Below are 15,413 nucleotides of genomic sequence, written 5' to 3'. Positions count from 1 at the left end.
TTATGATTGATTGAAGAAGTAGTTTAAACTTCCTCCTCTCTCTTCTCATTGGGATTTGGCGTCATAGATCAGGTATTATTATTTGAATTTTTGAGATTATAATCATCTGCTTCCAGACAGAAAAACAACCTTGTTGCCATAGCTATGCATAAAAAAAGTAAAACAAAAAAAATTATATAGTTGTCCAAACAAAATTGTGTACGTTTTCTTCGACTATACAATTTTATAGTGCATGGGGGCAAATTTACACTTTGTCTTCAATTCATAATCCAGTAAAAAGTTTACTTGCTTATTTTATTATTCGGTCTGTCTGATTTCATTCAGAATGGGCATATTTTAAAGTGTTATGTATGTTTAAAAAGGTAAGTATAAAACAAGTAGCAAGTATAAAACAAGCGTTTAATCGTCAGCCATTTCCTTTTTCTTTCTTTGTGGAAAAATGAGAAATTAAGTAACAGTGAAAAGAAAACTGTAGGCAGTTGGAGGGCATTTTATTTTATTTGAAATACATCATTGGTTTAGCCTGCACAGAGTAACATCTCAGCACATAAAACTACACAGTACAGACGGCCTGCCGCTTGCAGCACGGTCGTGGTCAGTGTCAGAGAGCCAGGCCAGCACAAGTCATTCATTTAGACTCCATTTAAAACTAGTTCAGGTAGAAAAAACACTCGGATGACGTTGGCCTTTTTTTTTTTTCTTCTTCACGGTACACCTCCACTCCAACATCCGCCGGGACGGCGTGGCGCACTACTAACAGTAATTCTAAAAAGGACAGTTTCTGCTTTAAGCTTTCTCAGAGAGACTCTTGGCATCAAAGAAAATGCATAATTCAAGTTATTACACAAAGTGTCAAGAGTTCAAAGCCCTGCCCACCTTTTAGAAGTTTCAAGCATCTCAGACTAATTTCAGTTCCGATTATTCCTGTGCGTTGACACAGTCCTCCTTGTGCACTGTTTAGGTATGGCTTTAAATGGGTCTTAAAGAGATAGAAAGGATGCAAAGTGAATGCCATCAGATTTTTAGCATGCACACGGGGCAAGGTAGTAACCATATTTAGGCACACAAGTATCTGGAACTAAGCCTGGTTTATCCTTCCCACCAATTACTCTTACTCTTCTTTAACAGAAATAATAACGTAGGGTTTTTGTTTCTGCAGAAATCTCAGTTTTAAGTGTGGCCTTTTATTAGAACTCAGGCTAATACGATCCCACCCTTTAAAATCGTAAATGTGTGCTCACTTTTCTGTCTAATACAATAGAAGAAGCTGCAGAATTTTATAATACCAGAACAAACTGACTCATAAAAGCTGAACCTTGCTGCTTAGTGATTCAATGGCATTTCATACACCCAATTCATTGTGTTTGCACACAAGCAGAATGCTAAGAAATACAAAATTAAAAAAACACTTTCTTTAAAAAAAAAAAAAAAGAAAATTGTAACAATTCAAGACTTTTAGAAAATGTAGGATTGAAAAAAGATGTTTCAAAATGGAGGACGAGTGAAAAACAAAAAATAACAAAAACAGACGGTTTGATGAAAACGTTGAATTGAAAGAATCATGCGCAGACTTTCCAAGCTTCTCTACGGGTCGCCCAGGTGCGAAGTTAACTGTGAGGATGACAAAAAGGAAAATTATTTTTACAAAAACATAAAAACTTAAATCGATTTATACAAAACAAAGAGAATTAAATAAAAATATGTAACAAAATAAGTAATTGCATAAATATTCACCCCATTTTGAGTGGCTGAGCTAATTCAACAGAGGTCAGAGGGCGTTTGCGTAGGGGACGTCTGTGCTATTGTAGCATGTTTAGCATTGAGGTGCTATTTGAAAGGCTTTACTGATAGACTAACTCCTTTTAGCACAACTTGAACACAGCCATATTTTTTTGCATCACCCCATCAGATCATTATTGAGCAAAACTTAACCAGCAGTGGGCCAAGAGAAGTGGCTTCGTCATCCAGCCTCACCTGCCGGTGAGCGGATGTCGCTTGTGCGTCTGACTTATTGGCGTACCAGAAACAGTGAATATAAAGATTCTGGGCGGAACTTATGTATAAAAAAAAAGCAATTAACTGAATTTATATTTTTTAAATCTTTATATGTAACTAATTAATAGAAATTTACGTGTCAAAGTCCTGAACCTAATCATACCATAAAATAGAACAAGATCCATCAGCCGCGGTGAAAATGTTGCTCTCTTTTGCAGTACTACAATTTATTGTAGATGGATAGATGCACTGGTCCGGGGTATAACATAGGTGCTAATTTCATTTAATCATCTATGGTCCCCGACGAAGCAGGTAAAACTTTTATAAGAGAAAAAAAAAACACATAAAAAACATAATTAAAACACCATCAGATATACAATCCAAGAGCGTACACACACAGCCTCTGTAGAGTCAACATACATTCTCCCAATACTTCTAGTTCCGATCCGTAGAGTTTTGGCCGCTAACAGGATCAGAGTTGGTACCAGGGTTACGACAGTTTTGGGTTTTTCATTATACTTAAGTTTTATTTTTGTTGTGAATTTTTGCTTGTCTAAGTCAGTTAGTTTTAATTAGTTTTTAGAGTGTGTTTGCTAGGTTTCATTAGTTATCATTAGTTAAATATTGTTTAGTTTTTACTAGTTTTTTTCGCGCTTTGGTTAAGCTTAAGGTAGAGGATCCAAAAAGTATCGTATTGTGATTGTTTATATGTCGATTGAGTAACGAATATGCAACAGAAGATATCATTTTCAAAAAATGTGTTCAGTTATTATGGAACAACAAACTGACTGGTGTTTCCTCACAATTTTTGTTCTTGACATTTTGCAGACCAGCGAAGCTGCCACCAGGAGGAGTATGGAGTGCCGTAATTTGCCGACGGCAGACATAAACTGTTTGTGTGAGGGGATGTGAAAAACATCAGTTTCACATAAGATCAAGACATTAGTAAATAGATTCATAAACACAAAAACGTAGGATGCAATATGCATAATTTCAGTGTGTTTTAATTTTAGGAACGCACGGTATACAGTTTTTCCCCATTAATTCCCATTTTTATTTATTCTGTTTAACAAAAATGTTAAAATGCTTTGGCTGATTGCACCGAGATCAGAGCGGCATCATGAGTCGCTATCGGATGGTCAGTTTCTGTAAACAACTTACGCAACAAACAGGCGGCAGCTTGCCTTCACTCCAAACTGAGCAGCTCCACGTCAAAGATGAGAGTGGCATTGGGGGGGATGATGCCCGGGTGACCCTTGTTTCCGTAAGCGTAGTCCGGCGAGCAGATCAGCTTGGCCCTCTGACCCACACTCATCTGGAGAGAGCAGAGAGGGCAAACAGAGAGGAGAGATAATGGGTTTACTGAGCTGCTCATAATGCAGCTGAAGGGAGATAATATCTCACAGGAGACACGGCGGGGGGGAGGAGGGGAGGGAGTCAGGGGGAAGCATCTTGATTTGTTAATGATGTTTCACTTTTACTACATCAGTTTCACTGTTATTACTCTCAGCAGCTCACGCAGCAGTCGTCATCATCCCAGAGGAAAAAAAATAAATAAATCAAGCCTTTTTCAGTTAAACAACTTACGCAACAAACAGGCGGCAGCTCGCCTTCACTCCAAACTGAGCAGCTCCACGTCAAAGATGAGCGTGGCGACATTTCATAAGTGTAGCTTAGAAACGTTTCTGACCAAACACTAATAACTTCACGTATTTTAAGAGATAAAAAAAAGCACAACTTTTCATCTGATTCCTAGTGCAGTGCATGTAAAAAAAAAAACATTCACCCACTTGGATATCTTATCCTTTTTTTCAGTTTATTGCTTTTCCAAATAAACAGCAATCAACTAAATTTGGCGTTTTTGAGAAGAAAATCCCTTTAATGTCAAAAAGAAAACTGATTTCTACAAAAATAATGACAAATAGATACAAATTGAATAGGTCATTCTACATTCTCCAGAAGAAAGCTATTTGAATTGTAGCTGTGTCTGCCTATTCTCATCCAACTAATTAAATATTTCTTACATTGCTTTAAAATTTTATGATTTAGTAGAGCTCACAACAGCACTCACTCTGTACAAAGCCTGTAATCAACTCCTTCTAGAAGTCATTTGAAATAAAAGAAAAATGATGAATAAGGGAGAAGGATTTCATTAAAAAACAAAGGTCGGAGTAAATATTAAGAACAATTGTGCTTTAGTTAGACATGCAGAATTGTTTTCACTCTGTCAATATTTTTTTTATATAAAAATTATTTGCTAAACAGATAAAATAAGGTTTGGTTGCGTTTTCTTTTATGAGTTTGTCTACAGACTTATTTGAAATTCCTTGGAGATATGTATTAGAAAATGAATCTTTAGAAAGATTCTGCTGTTTTGATTTTGAGAAAGAAAAAAATACGTACTGCAGCTTTAAATATTGGGCTTTTCCAAAGGTTTTCTGTTTCAGTCCAATTAGTTGTTTTTCTAACGACTCCCAAAAGTAGTTTTGTTCTTGTCACATGCTGTCTAATAAAACCGTTATTAATACCCTTCAGCCTACCTGTCCCACTCCTTCCTCCCACCCTCGGATCACTTCCTGTTTGCCGAGCTTAAACCGGAAAGGCTTGTCCCTGTCGCGGGATGAGTCGAACTTCCGTCCATCCGTCAGGGAGCCTTCGAGAAGAGCAAAGAGGGACAGAGCTGTTAGACAGGCAGCTAGTTTGTAGAGTTTTTATAGCATGTTACATATTAAGTGTTAGCAATACACCACTTTTATTGCAGTTTTCTGGCCAATAGCAAATCTTATAAAAACCTGACCTGTAGATTCCAGTTTTCTGAAGCGAAAAGTCACTTTACTTCATTTCATTCTTAATTTCATTCACTCAATAATAAATATGAACAGTTCACGTAACAATTAAAAGAAATCATGTATGAAAAGAAGCAGAAAGAAGCATAAACTTATATCTGGCCCCTACTCGCATAAGAAAATGTGCTATTCAGCTCAGAAGGCTATCACAAACATATTTCAAAAATTGCACAGCAACACATCAGCTGATTCATTACCATATTGCTGCATCAAAATAATTTTCACATTTTTTTTAGAAGAGAAAGAGATTTATTTTATCTCACTGTCCATAAACTGACCCCTTTATTTGAAGTACATCTTTCCATTGTCGCCGTTTTGACTCAAAGTTTTTTGAAAATCTCAGTTCCCTTTAAGTTGTAGCTGCTTTCACTTTTTACAAATCTATTTACAATTACAATTATATTGTCTGGTAAAGAAATTGTATGTGCTTTGTTATGTACAATTTAAAATATTGTACTCGTTTCAATAAGTTTAACTGTAAAAACTATGTAGCGGTGAAGTCGTAGATAAGATCGGTACAGAAGATTCGCTTCACATTTAAGCTAAAGCAGATCCCATGTCACCCAACATGAAGGAAACTGGAGCAGATTTATCGGTGCATCCCATTGCTTCAATCTTTGCACTACTTCTGCTTTGTGACCACACTATGGTTATCAAAAATACTATTAAAGATAAAACATTTTTGTTGATGGGTTGATGCCGTCATCTTTGCTTTTTGGCAGGAAAATAGATGAACTTTGTGTCTTCTGTGGAGCAACCACAGCCGTCTGTGGGCAGCGTCAGGAAAACCCATGCATCAACCTCCAAGGCAGTCGCCTTCCAAAAATAATTCACAGCAAGGCTTTTAGAGCTATTAGCACCAACAAGATGTGGGTGTGCAAGGCGTGATGTGTCTGTGTGGGTGCAGCTTTGCTCATCTTATTGGGAGGGATGCAACCTTTAATCCAGCCAGCTGAGTGGGACTCCTCTCCGCTGCCGGACAGCCTGATAGCAGTCTAATGGAATTATCCAGAAGAGCCAAAAGGTTCGATCCAAGCATCATGAGGCTCTTTTTCCCCCATTTCATCAGCCAACAGCACAACACACTGATACCCATAGCATCACACTGACCGTTTTCCTGCAGAAGCATCCCTTCAAAGAGATCCTCACACTGCATGGGGGAAAAAAAAGGCTGGCTTTTTAATAGAATATCCTGTTTCATGTCCAATGTCAGGGCTGCTTTGTATTCTGTCAGGAAAATGGATAAGAAAGGAAATCCTGCAGACTGGGTGATACTCCTTGGGAAAAAAAGAAATAAGGAGAACATAAGCTATCTTCTAAACAGAAATGCCTTGTGGTGAAAGACTAAAATTAGGCCTTACTGAAAGTTACATAATGTTGAAGCAAGCAGGCTAATGTTACCGTATGTGATTCTCCTCCAGTCTACTAGTTAACGTCCTGATATATACAGTCATACTGGAAAGCAAAAATCATTCTAACAACCAGTTTGGGTACTTGGTCAGTGACTTTTAGGGTGTTTTCAGGCCTAATGGTCCAGTTGATACAGTTCAATTGAGAACCAAAATTTGAACATTTGGTATATTTTTAGTTGTTGCTGTTCTCTTTCACGCTCTGTACTAAGTCAAATGACCCAAACCCTTTGAAAACCCTTTTTTCCCTCTCGTTTGTGGTGGCACTGCACCAAGAAGCTCCCAGAACTAGTGTCTGGGTTTCCCAACTGGACCTAATCTAAGATAAGTAGATCATAATCAGCTTTATTTGGCCAAGATTGTGCCTAGTTCTGATCTGGGCACTCTGCTGTCAGACTGTTGTTTTTGCAAGTGGAGCTCTGGAGCACCAGTCTGGCAAAAGCATCCTTGTTCTACTGTTTACTTCGTACAGAGAGTTTTGACTCGTTTATAGAGAACAACTGCTTGCTTGAGGCATGGACTTTGTTGACGCTTCTAACAACTGGATCCAATTGTAGCCAACCGCTAATGTTTGGCAGTGATGTATGAAATGTGTCAACTTGATCATGAAGAAACTACATTATAAAGCTTACCAGAAATCGCCTGTGCTATAAACTGCGATGAGAGAAGTGCCAGGCGGAGCGAGGTATCTATCAATAAGAGGGGTCGCAACATTTTTGCTAGCAATACAATGACTTAAATATTCATTATACTCCAGCTTTAGTTGCTCAATTCATTCTGAGAAATCAAACTCAATATGAGAAATTCCAGACAGAGCACTGGAGGGAAATGAGAATCTAGGAGGATTGCGTAGTAAGGCAATGACCAGGCTACTGTAGCAAAAATCTGTATTGGAACAATAAAAAAGGCTAGCTTTATCTTACAGAGTTGATCCCTCAGCTGTGGTAGAGAATGCTGTAACTTGATTGATGGGGAATATTGTTTTTCCATCAGTGAAGTCCACGTCTCAAAGAATACAAGCTGCCACAATAAACAGAGGCGGGGAAAAAAACTGGGAATTTAAGAGAAAGAAAATCCCATGTTTTACAGAAATAAAGGATGTGACTATGTTTACAACAAAGACATTTACCTTTAACTTTTGGCGTGTCCTGCAAAACCAGGACGTTCATATTAGTTTTTTGTTTGGTTTTTGATTAAAATCTCCCTTAAAATCAAAAATAAGGGAAAAAAAGGCACCAGCAGGGGGTGCTGTTGAGTTATACACTGAAGGGTGGCACTCGATAAATCAGAATTAACTTGTTTAAACACCTCAAATTCAAATCAAGGATAAAAAATAAGAACCAACAACAAGTAGACACGGATTGGACTTTTTTTGAAGATACCAAAAACATAAATATGCTTTGTAATTATTATTACATTGTTGGATGCTGAACATCTGGTCTGTTTTTTGTCTTTTTCCCAACAAAAATTAAGTACAGAAAAAAATAAATGTGCATCTGTATTCCCACTTCTTACTGTTTAGAACCATTTAAAGTAGTGCAGGGAATCAGACACGGCTGTATTTAATAATTCATCATTAACCAGGTATGTATTGCCTCGGGCTGCTACTAAAAGTTTATGCTCGGTAACTGCAGAGGTGAGGAGAGCACCTAAAAATTGTACTCAGGGAAGAGAGGGACTACTTCAGTGTATTTTTACTCAAGTAAAAAGTAAAAAGTAACTGTCCTAGTAATTGCTCAAATAAGACTAAATGTATTCCTTAAAAAGGTACTGAAGTAGAGAGTAACTGATTAATATTTAATTATAACATCTGATTAAGTATTTAAAAATGATGTCTGAGTTCCAGGCTAATAGCTAAAACATATTTCCAAATGATACCTGTTGACAGTCCATGTGCTAAAGCTACAAAGAAATGGTTTGAAAACAAGGTGGATGTTCTGAAGTGGCCCAGTCAAAGATCAGACATCAATCCATCAGAGAAATTGTAGCTGGATCTGGAAAGAGATGTTCACAGAACTTGAAGAGTTTTGCAAGGAACCATGGAGTAGAATTGCAGTCTCTCTCTCTCTCTCTCTCTCTCTCTCTCTCTCTCTCTCTCTCTCTCTCTCTCTCTTTTTTTTTTTCCCCAACGCATCCTGTTCCAAAGTGTGGCACTCAGACAGCGATTCCCAACAGATTTACTTTCACAAGTAGAGAATTACGTCTTCAGCTCTGATGCTCCACTTGAGCCTCTTCCTGATCCTGTTGAGTTATTGCCAAACAGGACAATTACATTCTTCCGTGTGCCACACCCTACAAGTCGGACAGTCTTGTCCAGACATCAATCCATCAGAGAAATTGTAGACAGTCTTGTCTGACTTGTAGTCTGAAGCCACGCCTGTTCACGGCAGCTTCTTCTGCAATAACTGCTTTGAGAGAGAAAAAAGGATAGAGAGAACACAAGACAACACCCCAGAGGTCTGCCTCTACACCTGCAGTAGGAGAGGACAATAAAAAAAACAGAAAACCAAAAAACCATAGCAACCAATGACATATGCTTATATAAAAAAAAACTACAACATCATTGAAAAGCACACGGTTCTAGTTAATACAAGATGTATTTAGCGGCAACCGCAGCCCAAAAATAAATGTATCTGAAAACACCTGAATGAAAACATCTGTGTGTGAGCACGTTTGTGTATATAAGGTTTCTCCATAAGAATGCTCAATGCGATACAATAGACCCACCCGAGGCAGACATGAGGGAAATTGGAGCCCAGACATCCAAAGCACAGAGACCTGAGAGCCCCACCGCAGGGACGACTGCACCTCCCTTCCAGAAATGAGCACTGAGTCCCAGAGGAACCCCCGGTAGCCACAATGCAGAAGCCTACAGTTTCCACCAACAACTGGATATGCTGTTGGTGAAAACCAACAGCATATCCATCACTGTGCACCAAGACACAAGCTCCCAAGAGCTAGGGCGCCCAGGTTGCGCCAAGCAGTCACTAGAAGTGGAATCTACCCAAACACCCAACCCCAGACAGCGAAAACCACCAATGCACTGGCAGGCAGAGGCACCAGCCACCAGAAGGAAGTGTGACAGGGGGAAGAAGGCACAAAGATGATTCAGGAGAGGGAACATCCCAAGACCAAACCTGGCAGATAAACAGGCAGACACAGAGACAATCACACATTCCCATCCTCGCACAGACAACGACCCCATCCCGTGGCAAAAAAGGTTCACAGTCCAAATGTACAAATCAACCAGATCAGCCCCAACAGAGGTCCAACTCTATTTTCCCCCACCCTTCACAGTCCTCTAACATGAATTCCCCACTAGGCCACACCCAACCAGCCGTTCACTGAGGCCAGAACGCTCAGTGGTTCTCTTATGGAGACCTCTTTTCTGTGGTTCTTTTATGGAGGTTCAAAAATACCTATCATACCAACATATTGGTATGTTATCTATAACATACCAATATATATATGATGGACCTCCCACTCTCAGGGTGAGTGTAAGAGAACTCCACCCCAAAAAGCCAATGAGAGCACAAGCACACGATGCAAACCCCTGCACAGCCCGGCCACTCCAAACACCTCAAAAATTTGATGTGCAATTAAACTCTGATGTGGATCAACAAAGCAAACTTGTTTGTCTACAAACCTAGGTTTCGTTTCTGTTGAAGTGAACTCTGGTACGGTTGGAATGCATATGCGAATGCAAGCGGGCCGGGGACCACTCCAAACATAGGAAGCGGACTTTAGCGTGAGGCATCCTGGGTAAATACAACCATAACAAATGTGCATGTCTTGCGACTGTGGGAGAAATGGCTTGTGGTCTTTTATCAAAGACGAAACAGGAAATCCTACAACCGCTAAAATCAGACTTCACTCCATTTTTGTTTGAATTTCAATGAGAATGAAGTTGCACTCAGTTTCTTCTTTTAATGTTTTTCTTGTCGTTTTCTTTAGTAGATCGTGGTGCAGCGCCACCACAGGCGAGGGGAAGAAAGGGATCTTTGAAATAGTGCAGTGTGAAAGCTGTAACAAATCAAAGTGTCCCGGTGTAAAAACAACCTGGTCACGATATTTTTAAAGTTATATAACTCAAGCAAAAGACAAGAAGCACGAAACTATTTACATTTTAAATAGTAATAAATAATAATAATAATAATAATAATAATAATAATAATAATTTTCACACTAGTTGGTACATTTTGAAATCCATGCATTTCCTTTTTGTAAACCATAAAAACATTCCCTTTTATGCTACAATTGACGTGTGACGAGCTTCATCTCCATGAGGAGGATGGTCGGCTCCACAGGGAAGGACTGGCTGAGGCGAATCTGATGAGGGAAACTGCGGTCATGTGCGTGTCTGCTGAAAAATATTAAATGAACAACAATACAAGCCAGGCTGCCATTATTCCAGCCTCTCAGACGATTCTAATCCGCTCAGCTCAACTGCCGCTGACCCCCGCCCCTCGACCCCGAAGAAACTCCAACAAAAGACAGAACCAGGCTGGAAATCAGACAGGATTTAAAGCCCGGCTGTCTGCCCCCTGCTCCCTGTCTGTCTGTCTGTCTGTCTGGGGAAACCCTGAGGTGGGATTCATCATACTCGCTGTTTATGAGTATTATTGTATTCAGAGCAGACAGATGATGATCTCTAGCCTTGTTTTTTTTTTTTCTTTTTTTTTTTTTTTTACTGAAGCGCAATGTGGAATCCAGAGCGCCGATCATGACGCGTTATGGGGGACTTTTCCTGCCAAATCTCGTAGGAAAACCAGTCCCAGGGATGTGCGTGGCTGGAAGTCAAGCCTCAGCTGCTGCAGGTGTGAGGCAGGAACATGTCATTTGTGCCTCACATCGTGTCTGTGGGTCCCGATCATTTCTGCCGCGGTGCTTCCAGGATAGAACTATTCTGAGCCAGGGTTTTATTTGGGGTGCAGAGACAGTTGCCCGCAGCAGTCACCCAGCTCGTCTCAGAGCAATCCCCAGAGAAGGGAGCAGAAAAGGAACAAGTTTCATCTCCTTCCCCAACTCACCCACATAATGCACCACACACGTCTGGCCTTTTTTGGGGAAGGTCCTTCCTGTGGAGGAAGCAGAGAGGAGCTCAGTTGGATCCGTGCAGAACAGGCGGTGATTTCTGCGTCCTGCAGCGGAATTAGATAGGAGGAGAGCGGACAGACGGGCTCTCCTACATTCCCTCTCCACCGTCTCTTACCGTCTCCCGGCGTGAGTGTCTCGATCTCGACTCCCATGTCAGCGGTGTGCGTCTTCCTACTGCCCAAGGACCCGGTGCGCTCTTAGTGCAGTCCTTCAGCCTGTTTGGTCACTCCTTTACTGGATCTCTCTCTCTCTCTCTCTCTCTCTCTCTCTCACTGCAATCAACGTAAACAGAGCTACAATGCATCGCTTCCGCTTCGGACTTCAAAATAGTTGAAGTCTGGAGAAGTTTGGCACTTAATTTCACAATTTTAATGAAAAACACACAAAAAGAAAAGAATATGGAGGAAATATTCTTCCACTATTATATCCTTGCTTTTATCCTTTTCCTACCTCATTTCAAAGGCGCCCCCCAAAGGCAACAGTGCCAATGGCAACCCCAAAGAATCATGTTGAGTTCACACAAAGTTATTTTCTTTAATCAAAATTGCAAATATATACATATTTGCAATTTTCCTTTTCTTTTTCTCTTTCTGCATGTGTAGAAACAGACTTCTGTTATCCTTTTAATCCTTCTTTGTCTCCTCTGCTCTCATTTCCTTCTTTCCCTGTAAAGTTCTTGTCCCACCTCTCTCCCTTTCTTTTCCATTTCCATGTGCTTAACACATTAGATAAACCCAAAGCAACTTCTAATAAATATTTTTAAATGTCACATGGAGCATTATAGTGTGAAAGCTGCAATGCTCCACATGTGAAAGTGAATCTGATGGACTTCACCTTGGCACTCAGACAACAATTCTGTGTCACACCACCAGACAGAACATGTTAATAAAAAAATTTATAAAATAATGATGTAATCTCTAAGAAGAAATTTAATACACATTTTGTATGTAAACAGCATTGCTCTGCAGACAGAATGAGATCAATTTCTATACGCAAAAAAAGAAGAAGAAAAGAAAATTATGTTCAGAGTTTCCTGTCAGGGAGCTTCCTGTTGTCTTTTGTTTTAAACAAGAGGAAATGAATTCAGATTGAACTCCAGTGAAAGTCATTTATTCAGATTTAATTGATTTTGTCTTGTCTTTTAGCATCACTAGCTAGTCTGGTCATCTCAGTCTGAAAACCTAAAACAAATTGGGAGCTTCGCTTCTGCATATAATTGGAATATATCTTATTAGTGCAACTATAGATCCATGAAATAAAACAGAATAATACTAACAAAAAATCATTCATTTCAGTAACTTAAATCACCAAATAAATCTAAAATATTCTTATTTATTCTGAATGTGACAAAACAAGATAACTGGCATATAGCCCTTCTCTCTTGGTCTCTCTCTCTCTCTCATCCTCTGAGCTCAGGTCCTCTACCAGAGGCCTGGGACCTTGACGGTTCTGCGCAGTATCTTGGCTTACCTATTCTTACTTAAATTAGGTTTGTATGCTTTACTCAAGTCTCACTAAATTGTTTATTCAACTCAAGTAATGTGAGTAATRTACATGTTTGGCCTGAGAAAAGTACAAGACTACATTATTTTGAGTAAACTGGATTTGACTATTTTTGTTACTGGAGTGAATGCTTCAGCTCAGCGTGGGAAACATTGGAAGGAGCAGAGCTTCTTTAAAGGCGAGTTATTCGTCTTCAGTATGTTTTCATGTGTCATGTATGCCTTTACTACTCGCATACATATGGTTACAGGTTGAATTTTCTTTAAAAAGATGACGCACAAAAGTCTTTGCAGGCTAATATGCTAATGTTAGCATGTTGCTCATGGGTCCAACATTAGCTAAAACCACCACGCCTTTCACTTGAGAGCCTTTAATGTTTTTGTCCATTGTTGTGGAAAAACTGTTACCAAGCACTGTTCAGGTAAAATCACTCAATCAGGTTTATTTATGAATTGTGCACAATACAGAGTAGGACAATCAATCATGAAGCAATTCTGGATGGAAAGCTCTGCCAGGCAGAGACAACATGAGTCTTATTTAAAAGGACATTTCTACAATTTTTATGGTGAGAAGTGAAAAATTATCCCATATATTTTAAGACATTACATATTCATTTAGTCATTGAAACATTATATGATGAAACAAAATCATACGCAGGATACAAAAAAACCCACTGGCATTCATCCATTTATTGTTTCACCTCTGTTAGGTAGGAAAAGTTACCCTGCAGCCTCTCCTTGCCAGGGAGACGGTCATCTATATGTTTTGTCATCTTTCACAAAACTTTAAAAGGAGGAATTTGAAATAATGTATTTGGAAGTAAAGTACCAGCGGGATACCAAACCGTTTTCTAATATTTGAAATTGCTTAAATAAGAAATTATTTTAATCTCAAATTCTTCCCTGCACAATAAGTGCATGCATTTCAATCCTTATACATCCCTAACACGATAATTATGAATAATTTGTTCATGAAAATGTAGGTTTTACACTAATTTTAAATCCTAAATGTGAATTTAAAGTTTAGGTGATATTAAGTCATCCTCCTATGAAAATCTAATTAAAATTTTATATATTCTCATCCTCTTTGATTTTAATATAACTCACGTTATAATCAACAAGTAAAATGTTAATGTTGCCCCATCTGATTCTAATGCCGACACTTCAAATTAAAACAAAACCGTTTCAAAGTGATCTTCATCCTCTCTGATTCTAAATAAACCCAAGTTATAAACAACCAGGCAACATCTGATTTCATCGTCTTTGGTCAAAATTAAACATATGAAAAACCAAGTAATTTCTGAAGTTGATTTTCTCTTTTAAATGCATATTTAAGGATAACAGGACAGTGTAAATCTTCACTCTCCTCTTCRGTCACTCGCCAGTGGACCAGCAATAGTTCTTTGACTGGAGAGCCTTTCAGAAACATCTAAACTAGCTGTTGCTATGGACGTTGTCCTCTTTGGTGTCAAAAGTTGAAGTACTTGATACTTGGTAGAGTGAAGTTTTTCTGCTCACTCTGTTGCTGTGTCAGATTTAAAGTCATGATCTAGATGGACATTACAGACAGGACGTCCTTCACAGTGGTTGATGTGGATCCAGGTTGTTCCTTCCTTCTCGCCCCTCTCCCCCACTCAGTCTCAGCGTTGCTGCAGCCAAATCCTCCCCCGTCTCTCTCCTCTGGCTTCCTGTCAGTCCAACTGGTTTTGGCGTTGGATCTTTGGGTTGTCCAGATCGTCCCTCAGGAAATGTCCATGTTGTCCACAGATGAAACAAGCGTCAACAGTTCAGAGTCTTCTTCTCTCACAGCTCCGAAGCATGTTTAGCTTTTCTTCCTCTACGGTGATACTGGACAGCAGACCAGCGGAGGTTGTTAAAGCTCAGTCTCACACCCCTGGAGGTGATGGAGATCTTTTTTGTCTTCTTGATCCTCCAGATGTTCTCGATCATTTTCATTGGCTGGTTTAGTAGGAGGGACATCATCTGGTCCATGGGAGGACAGGTTTGAGGAGTTGAGGTCAGAGGTCAGATGCACTGCGTGAGGCTCAGACAGAGGGAAAGAGAAAAAGCAAATAGAAATCCATTAGGGTTTGTTTTGTCATTTTCCTTGCTGTTTTCTATACATATACATTTATATTTATAAATCTTATTTTAACCTTTTACATGATCATATAGTTTTAGCCATTTATTATCCATCCAGTATTATGGCTCCTGTGTGTGGAACAGTTTGTCAGACAAACCTGAGGGCTAATTCTTGGTACAGCTCTTAGAGCTGCTTTTAGTATGAAAGGGTCCCTTATAAATAAAATTAATTAATTGATTGATCCTTTTAAGAAAAATTAAACATATTAAGGCCTGTAATTTATCAACAAAATATTTATGTTCAGCATTTTATTCCAAACAATTCACCCTGAGGAGGAGATTGTGTGCTGGAACCAGTTAGACCCATTCTTCCTGAATTGGGTGGGATTTCCTCTTTAGCCTGCAAACGTCTTCACAGAATCCAACAATTCAGCTTTGTGGTCGCTCTGCCTCTTAATCCTCTAAGAGGGGCCTTTATTTCC

The 15,413-nt window shown here is 39.3% G+C and overlaps 1 protein-coding gene across 2 annotated transcripts; it reads right to left on the bottom strand.

Annotated features, from left to right (window-relative positions):
• Positions 1 to 474: 474 nt before the first annotated feature.
• Positions 475 to 11,609, bottom strand: fkbp1ab (FKBP prolyl isomerase 1Ab). Of its 2 annotated transcripts, none has more exons than XM_008412828.2 (5): positions 11,463 to 11,609; positions 11,281 to 11,328; positions 4,536 to 4,648; positions 3,180 to 3,310; positions 475 to 1,611 (listed from the first exon to the last, which is right to left on the bottom strand). In XM_008412828.2, the coding sequence occupies exons 1-4, from the start codon at positions 11,497 to 11,499 to the stop codon at positions 3,182 to 3,184; spliced, it is 327 nt and encodes a 108-aa protein (XP_008411050.1). In that variant the 5' UTR covers positions 11,500 to 11,609; the 3' UTR covers positions 475 to 1,611; positions 3,180 to 3,181. The 2 variants fall into 2 exon arrangements, with proteins under 2 accessions (XP_008411050.1, XP_008411049.1); XM_008412827.2 differs by having other exon boundaries at positions 3,157 to 3,310; positions 11,463 to 11,606.
• Positions 11,610 to 15,413: the final 3,804 nt, after the last annotated feature.

This window comes from Poecilia reticulata, linkage group LG7 (genome assembly GCF_000633615.1).
Source record: "Poecilia reticulata strain Guanapo linkage group LG7, Guppy_female_1.0+MT, whole genome shotgun sequence".
NCBI classification, from domain to species: Eukaryota; Metazoa; Chordata; class Actinopteri; order Cyprinodontiformes; family Poeciliidae; genus Poecilia; species Poecilia reticulata.
The sequence above is the reverse complement of the archived record's forward strand: the minus strand, read 5'-3'. Positions and strand labels throughout refer to the sequence as shown.

Coding starts and splice junctions, on each gene's coding strand:
- fkbp1ab (XM_008412828.2), bottom strand. CDS start 11,499: ATGGGAGTCGAGATCGAGACACTCACGCCGGGAGACG. Junction 4,649..11,280: donor GTGTGTGGTGCATTATGTGG/GTGAGTTGGGGA, acceptor CTCTTCTCGAAG/GCTCCCTGACGGATGGACGG. Junction 3,311..4,535: donor GGGAGGAAGGAGTGGGACAG/GTAGGCTGAAGG, acceptor TGCTCTCTCCAG/ATGAGTGTGGGTCAGAGGGC.